This window comes from Cryptotermes secundus, unplaced genomic scaffold, assembly GCF_002891405.2.
Source record: "Cryptotermes secundus unplaced genomic scaffold, Csec_1.0 scaffold1411, whole genome shotgun sequence".
Lineage (NCBI taxonomy): Eukaryota > Metazoa > Arthropoda > Insecta > Blattodea > Kalotermitidae > Cryptotermes > Cryptotermes secundus.
The window spans coordinates 94,957-103,760 of NW_019735481.1; the positions used below are offsets into that span (position 1 = coordinate 94,957).

General features: G+C 37.9%; 1 protein-coding gene across 8 annotated transcripts in view; it reads right to left on the minus strand.

Moving 5' to 3' along the window:
* LOC111869451 (WD repeat-containing protein 7) overlaps window positions 1-8,720 on the minus strand; it is a gene marked incomplete at its 3' end in the record, with an annotated part of 95,361 nt that extends 86,641 nt beyond the window's left edge. For 7 of the 8 annotated variants that reach the window (XM_033753436.1, XM_033753435.1, XM_033753434.1 and 4 more), the window contains 4 exon segments: window positions 1,737-1,815; window positions 2,916-3,022; window positions 8,354-8,522; window positions 8,616-8,719. In XM_033753436.1, coding sequence (XP_033609327.1) covers window positions 1,737-1,815; window positions 2,916-3,022; window positions 8,354-8,522; window positions 8,616-8,620 — 360 coding nt within the window. 8 annotated transcript variants of the gene reach the window in all.
* Window positions 8,721-8,804: the final 84 nt, after the last annotated feature.

An 8,804-nucleotide genomic window follows, 5' to 3' on the forward strand; every position in this document is an offset into this window, starting at 1 on the left:
TAAAGAAAAAGGTCAATAAGGGCTGAATTTTGAAAAGCCTGCTTGTTGATTGTGGTTGCAGTTCATTATCATTGAAATGCAAACACCACCAAATTTGCTCAAATCTCTTACGGCTCATTAGTTTGCCGAAAATTGGAATTTCCAAAAATGGATCTGTTGACCAATACTCTTTCAGATTATCCCTCCTTGTATGGCCCATTAGAAAGATTATTGCAAAAAATTTCTGCTGAAGTGGCATCCACCCACTTCAACACCTTATAACTTCTCTCATAATGTTCACGGTGTTGGAGATAGTATCTGTTAGATTCCTGACATAGCATGTCAAAGAAACTGTCTCCAGAAAACAGTTCCGCTACTTCACACACTTACGTTGGGTCCAATGGAATTTGCTTCACCCCTGGATTTCCAGTAAACTGTCCCAAAGCAGGCGTTTTGTCTACTTTTCCCCATGTGGCTTTCCCCGCAATGTTGCTACCCGCAAATTCGTCGGATCTACGGTCACTTTCACTTTCACTGTCTGTGATCACAATTTTTTGTTCGCCCCTGCGACACTCACTATCAGATTGTGAGTCGCTATCACTAGCAGACTCACAAGGGACATCAGATAGCTCATCGGAGAACAAATCAGATATTTCTTGTTCTCCGAGAAAACGCTTGGACCTCAACCTCTTCCGACTTTCATCCATTTTACACTAGTAACTTCCTGCCCGATGCATGTAGCTGGAAGATGAACAAAGGCATTTTCTTTTGGAGTGGGAAAGGAAAACATTTTGGTCATAAACAGCAGGGGCATGTTACTGACTACGAAGCAAACATTCAAGAGGTATATCATACACCAGTCATGTGTCTGCCTGGAGCCAGTGCAAGGTATAGTGTGTTTCAACATAATGTGTCCAAAAATCATAATAATATGCCACCGGTCCCTTCAACAAGGTATTCCCTATTCAGTCCGTGTGCAAGATATAACAGTCTGTATTCGGCAAGAGACAAGCAGAGTTTGTATTCGACTTTAGCAGGAGTGAGTTCGTATCCGACAAGGGACAGTTGAGCTCCGAGCAGAGCAGAAGACACTTCACCAAGATCAGCGGGGCAAGTAATTAACACTGAAGAAGAAACGTCTAAAGGATGTTATAAGTGAACAATTGTATTTGTGAGTATAAGGAGTGATTGTCCAATAAATATTCGTTCAAATCTGAGAACCCGCAAAAATTTCTTGTCGTGTTACCTACGAAACATGCAACAATACACATAGACCCATTTCCAAGTACCCAATGTATTAATGGGTGACAGTACAACGGCCATTGCTACAAAAATAGCTCTGTGGACATGTTTCCTTGATGAGAGAACACACAATAATGGAAAAGACGTTTCCTATGCAGTCTGTAGCTGTCATTTTATTTTTCATTTAACTAACACATTGCACTAATAAATTCTTACTATTTTATAGCACCATGTGAAACTTCCAGACCCTGCACACTGAGTGACACAAATGATCTTACATTTCTTCACAGCCACTATTAAGGTACTGAAGATGGTAAATTAAAAGGACCAAAATATACAAGACTCCAATGCTCCATAATGTTCATGACAAGTATAATAGCAATAAGTTAACTACTACAAGTAGTACTCATATCCATAGCTGAATTAGAGAGTGGAGAGGCACATTCAACTGACAAATTGGATTAAGGAAGAAGGAACTATGTTCTTAAGAAACCTAAAATTCACAACAGCATTACCTGGATACTGGTGTGTATATATGGTAGCTTCACTACTTCTCGACATTTGCCATCCACCAAGTCCCAGGTGCACATTTCACTGAAATGGCAACAGGCATTAACAGTACTCAGAAAGATAACACACATTCTTGCAAACTGTCAACAACATTCTGTAACTAATTCCTTGGAACATACTCCTTCTTGATAAGCTAAGAGTCATGTAGTTTCATACAAGAAATTTCCCACATTTTACAGAACCCAAAGGTTAATTACTGTGTTCACAAGAGCCTACCAATGGTCCCTATAATGAGCCAAATAACTCCTGAAAAACTAACATCCCATTCTCATAAGAGAAAAATCAACTACACAACCTATCCACCACATCATTTGTTACACTGAGTGGGGAACATGGCTACTCAAAAATGGATAATTTTACTTACAAAAACTGTCACTCTACCATATCTCTAATTCATCTCCTCTTCCTAACATTAACACCTACCCAAGGTAGACATGTGAGTCTGTCAATAAGATACAAATGGTTCACACCAATATAATAGCTTCAAGACAAAATACCTGATTACCTTAGTCAAAGCCACTTGATGACAGATATATATTTGTGATGGAATGTCTTCCAAAGGAAACACATACACAAGTGTTTAGTACAGCTGTGGAATGCAGCAGCTAGTACTGATAGTTCAGCATATGCTAAGGAAACTAGCAACTAGTCAACTTGATAACACTAAACATTCTAGAGAAATAAAAATAGAAGCAGACATAAATATTAAGCCAAAATTCAAAGATTTTTTTCCATTCACTGTCTTGATCTTTCAATCACCATTGACAAGCAAAAGGGTAGGTTTACCGAAACCCTGCACAAAGCCCAAACAGGGTTACACCTCATCTCACCCTCATATTTTTACTAATTTTTTCCTGACTAGAAGTGTAGATGTGGAGAAAATTTTTAAGCAAAATATAACATATACTCTAACATTAGTGTCCAAATGCCCCAGAAGAACTTAAATAGATAATTACAACATCAAGAAGCGCCTTGAAAAGGGGGCAACATAAGAACGATATTTATCATATGCATGTTGGATGTGATAATATTACCTTTCTTACTATTCTTAGAGTAGTCTATAATGCTAATTATCACATTCTTATAAAAAAGTAATAGAAATATCAACTTAAGCATCAATTTACCCACTCTCTGATGAGCTAACAATAAAATTATTATCCAATACAATGCTAGCTTTGGATAAACACAGAACTGGAGCAGTGTGACCAACAAGAAGACACCGTGGAGTCATCTGTAAACCAATGCAACAGTTAGAAAGATAGGAATATTAAAAATAAACATTAAGTTCAAAGAGGCTGATGAGCTAAGTCTGAGTACAAGACATCCAAGAGACAGATGAATGTCTTAAAGAGTTCTATTTTCTGGAACATAATGCTATGTAGTCCAGTGAAAGCCAATCAGTTTTGGAGGGATGAAGAGTAAGCCAAGAAAGAAACAAGCATGAAGCAGGCAGTAAGCAAAGCCACATGTTATACCCCAGAAGACAGAACTCTTTAGAACCACTGATGTGAGAACCCTGCATCCTACAAATGAATGTAATTTTGCCGATATAGAAAAACAGCACATACATGGAAAAATATATCAAACAATAGTGTGTACTGTACCAAATTAAGGGACCTCTGTAATTAGGGACTTAAAGGGTGTGGATATCAATGGAATTTGTGGAAAGAATTATACAGAGAAAAAGAAAACTTTGGCTAAACAGTGTGCTCAATCTTACATGTTAAAGCAGAACAAGTATTATTCTGAAAAGAGTGCTTAATTGGTACAAGAAAGGAAACAGGTTAAACTATTGTGACTGCAGAAGCCAAGCCAAATGAGTGAAGATAATCTGAACAATGTTTAACCTGAAGCAACAAATGGAGGAAGTATCTGAAAGACAAAATAACTGAACTTGAAACAAAGAGAACAGAAAGATTATGGATGTATACAGAAAAATTAATGAATTTAAGATAAATTTTTGTCATGACCACAGTAAGTAAAGTATAGGTAACCCTGCAACAGGCCGTGGGGGCCCATAGGGTTGTGAGATGTTGAGGTTCCCACATTTTCTAAACAATCGGCTCATAGATGGTGGCAAGGTTGTCAGCCCTACTTGCCGGCCGCCCTTTACTCCCAAGAATATTCCTGATACTCATTTCTCCTAGAGGCTGCGTCGACCCCAGGGCCATAGTGCGCCTGGAAGGATTAGGTCAATTGAAAAAATCCAACAATCTTATCGGCACTTGAACCCGCAACCTTCCAGCTTGTAGTATAGTGCCTCAATGAACTACACTACCACTTGCCCCCTCATGACCACAGTACTTCCTCATGTATACTATGTATCTGAGAAAGTAAAGTCAATAAAAAATCTGCAAGTATAATGACAACCAATGATCTGAAGATGCAAGTAGCATCTATACAAATAATATTCACAAAGGAAGTAAATGTAGATTACAGATGGGATAATTTTTATTATTACTGAGTTTAGACTTCTGGATTAATCTGTGCCCTATTTAAAGCCTGAAGATTCAAATATACAAAACTACAATTTTACAACTGTTTCTTGGTCAATCACTGTCATTGATAATGACTGTCTAATGCCAGCATCACAGAAGGACAGACCAGAGCAACTAAAGCTAAAGCTGTCTGTGTGAAATGAAAAGCATCAAAGAAAATGTGTATGTACAGCAATAAGCTCATCTGCATATTTTCTGAGCCAGATGTATGTCAATTTTGCAAGAATAATCAGAATCCATCTAGTAAATGCAGCACTCAAGAATGGACCAGAAACTATGGGGTTCGAAGCACGGAGCATATCAGAAGTAAAAGTATTTGAGTTTGAGCCTTTATCTACTTAAAATATGTCACTATATAAATTTTAGCTATCTAGTCTCAAATTAAGTTGGATTTTCAAGATGTTCTATTTAGCCTAAACAACCAATTCCCAAACTTCAGCACACTACAAACTAATTCTGGAACAATCAGAACACATAAACCTCTTTCTACAATGATATCTACATTTTTAAGATTATCCCCCTTAACTGAGCCTCAAACTTTCATACAATCACTTTCTTCTGTCCACTATAGACACAGATCAAAACCACTACACCAGTTATATTAATTATCCTCCCTTTGAAAAGTGTGGAGCCTAGGGAAACTGTATAATTGGAGAAAACTTACATTTTCTTAAAAATTGTGTATGTGAGTGAGAGAGAGAGAGAGAGAGGGTGAGCGAGCGTGCGTGCGTGTGCATGTGCACGCACGCATGCATTCACACACACACCTGTGAAGTTGTCTTAAAATAATACAGACATAAAAATGTCTGTCATTACACTTGTTCATTAGTACACCCAATGGAATCTTCACATCTCTCCAAGGAGTTCACACATCACAGTTCAGATATAATTTCTCTAAACTACGTTCAATGATCCATTTACTTCAAACTGATAAGCATACACATGGAATAATATATTGGGGAAACACATGAAACAGTCACAAGTTCTTTGTTATAAAAAAGAAAATAATAATAATAATAATGGGAGTGGGCCAAACTCATACATGTAGAGATTTATTTAAAAAGCTTGACATCCTACCAATCCCATGTGTATATTTTCTCTCATTGATGACCTTTGTTGTTAATAATTTGGAGAAATTTCAAACCAATAACTCTTTATATGTGATTGGTACCAGAAGGAATGACCACCTTCATATACCTTCAACACATTTATCATCTTATCAAAGAGGGGTGTATTATTCAGGGGTCAAGCTATTTAACACTATGCTGTCAAATATCATGGTTCCAAAAATGATAAAAATCAATTTAGGTTTGTTTATGAAATTATTTGCAAAAAACACATTTCATTCTATTGATGAATTTGTCGAGCATGTAAGTGGCTCAAAAGTTAAGAGTTAATAAATGGTCAGTGTGCGTGAATTATACAGTGTTGAGACTTGCTTGTTGTAAGTGTAGTAGTTGTATGATGTCTGTTTTTGTTATGATTTTTAATATTTATAATATAACTGTCTGGATGATATGGCTTGCCAGTGTGTGTGGAATAGCAAGGTGTGAATTTGATTGTGGTTTTTCCATGACCTATGTGTGTTGTCCTGACAACTTGAGCTAATCTGTCTCAGGCTTGATTTTATATTTTATTGGACCAAGGACGAATGATGTGTAGTCATCATGAATTTGTAATATGTGACATGTTTTATATCCAGCTCTACGGGGACATGATTGGATCAATGAAATGATAAATAAATGTATATGTAAGTGTTGTTTGCTGGAAAAGGTTATGAATTACATGGGTAGGCTGAAAAGTAATGCACACATGCTTGTAGAGCGCGAACAAAAACAAATAGCAAGATCCGGCAAAAAGTACATTAAAGTACAATTCTTAAGTTTCAAAAGCATATATTTATTTTTCAACATAGTCACCGTTAAGGCTAACACATTTCTCCCAATGTGTAACAAGTTTTTTCATTCCGTCATTGAAAAATTCTTCTGACTTTTCTCGAATCCAGGACTTGACAGCTGCCTTCACCTCATCGTCCAAGGTCTCTCTTGAGTAGAGGAAAAAAATAAAAATCGCAATGCGCAAGATCGGGGGAATAAGGAGGGTGCTGAATCGGTTCAAACTTCAGGTTTCACAGAACCTCTTCAGTTGCGCACGAGGTGTGTGGACAAGCGTTGTCATGTTGCAATATTATTGGCGCCAGGCTGCCTCTAACACGACAAACTCGACACCAGAGTTGTTTTAGAGTCTGTATGTACTGAGAAGAATTTACTGTTGTCCTTCGTTCCAGAAAATCGGTCACATAAACTCAGTGAGCATCCCAAAACACGGTCAAAAAAGTTTTTTGGCGGATGGTTGTGTTTTGAACTTTTTCGCCTGAGGAGAAGACGGATGTCGATATTCAGCGCTCTGTCTTTTCTCTTCCGGGTCATAACGATGGACCCATGACTCGTCCCCCGTCACAATATTCAAAAGAAAGTCATCTCCTTCGTCATGGTAGCACTGCAAAAGTTGCTCGCAGCATTCCAATCGACGCTGTTTGTTCTCGTCTGTGAGACGGCATGGTACCCATCGTGCACAGATTTTATGGTATCCCAACTGTTCAATAATGAAGCTGACACGTTCCTTGGATATTCCAATATGGTTTGTGATACGCTTTTGAGTGATTCGCCGGTCATTTTGAATCAAATCGTCGACGAGTTTGCAATGATTATCGTCTGTGGCAGTGATCAGATGTCCGCTGCGTGTTTCATCAACAATTATGGCTTTTCCAGGCAACCACGAAATTTTATTACCCATCGATTTACAGTAGACCTATCAACAGCATCGTCACCATAAACAGCCTTTAAACGATGATGAATCTCAGTAGGAGTCACTTTTCAGCACTTAAAAATTCAATAACAGCACACTGTTTAACTCGCGTTGACATAGCACTAGAACACATCTCCATACTTCCGCTTCTCAAAATACACTGGATGAATGCAACGACCTCAAACCTGCGCAGGCTTATTGAGGGGGAATGTTACTTCCACATGCCACCTGGCGCACTTCTGAAGGTCATTTCGTTCGCGCTCTACAAGCATGTGTGCATTACTTTTCAGCCTACCTACATACAAGAATAAACACACAATGAACAGTTTCATCAATTAAGCACTTATCTGGAATCATGCTATTCACCACTACTTCCTGATCTCTGAGTTCAATGGGGCTTTCTCTACATGTTTCTTCCACATTTAAGGCATGGTGCCAAGTACAAACATGACTTTATCTTTACTTTTAAAGCACAAATCTGAACACCATTTATTATGCAGAATGTATCACCACACTTCTGTATTATACTGATCAACAGGGAAGGTTAAAAGAAAAAACTATGTTGGCTGAGTAATGAGTTAATACACAGATGGAGTATAATGTGAAGGAAATAAGCATTTATGATGTGTATTTTTTAACCCTGTTAATAACTGTAATGATTAAATCAAAGAAACACAACTAACATGCAGAGTAACAAAATTTTGTGCTGGAACCCACAAATATGATGAGTCAAAATGGATCATTTTGAAAATCCAATGGCTATGGGCTGGACAGCCAAGGGGTTAGATTCTTGACAGGGGAAAGAGATTTTCTTCTCCACAGCATCCAGACCCAGCCTGGGGACCACTCAGCCTCATATGTGTTGAGTACTGCAGGCCCTTTTCCTGGGAAGGTTAGGGTATCCAGCTTATCACTCACTTCCATCTAGTGCTGAGATCAAGAAAGATGGAGCTACACCTTCACTCTTCACACATCTTCATGGAGTGCTGCTTAATGAATTAAACACATGGACCCACCAGTATGACACACTTGAAATTTATAATAAATAATCATGGATCATTAATTTGATGTAATGAACAAAAGGAATTTAAGTAAGTGGTGACTGAATATAAAGAGTGATGCAGGAGCTGATAAGCAAGATGCAGATTGAATTTTAAGAATATTCACCTTTTTGCACTGTGTCACTTCACGGCAAAACATAAATCAAAAGGCACTGGACCACCTGATCTAACGTTCTAACCTATATACCAACATACCTTGAGTGTGTCTGGATCGACTTGCCAGAGGCAAATTTGCCCATCATAACAGCCCGTCACCAACGTTCGTTGATCACGGGACAGGAAAACGCACGATATACAATGCGTAGGGGCCGTTTTGCCCCATAACACAACAGGAACTACCAGATTTGTTCCTGCCGACATACTGCTAAAAGAAACAATTATTATACACCAATAACGTAAGGCTAACCTTATTATCAATATGGATTTACTTCTGGTCACATAATACCAAACATTTAACCTCATTAAATACACATTTCCCTTTATTGAGCCCACATTGTTGGATGAGTTATGTCTCTTCAACTAAATACAGCATACAATGCATTTTGCATATATATATATATATATATATATATATGTGTGTGTGTGTGTATGTCTTATAGAACACAGAGAGAGAGCACTCAATATACTAAAAACACACAAGAATATA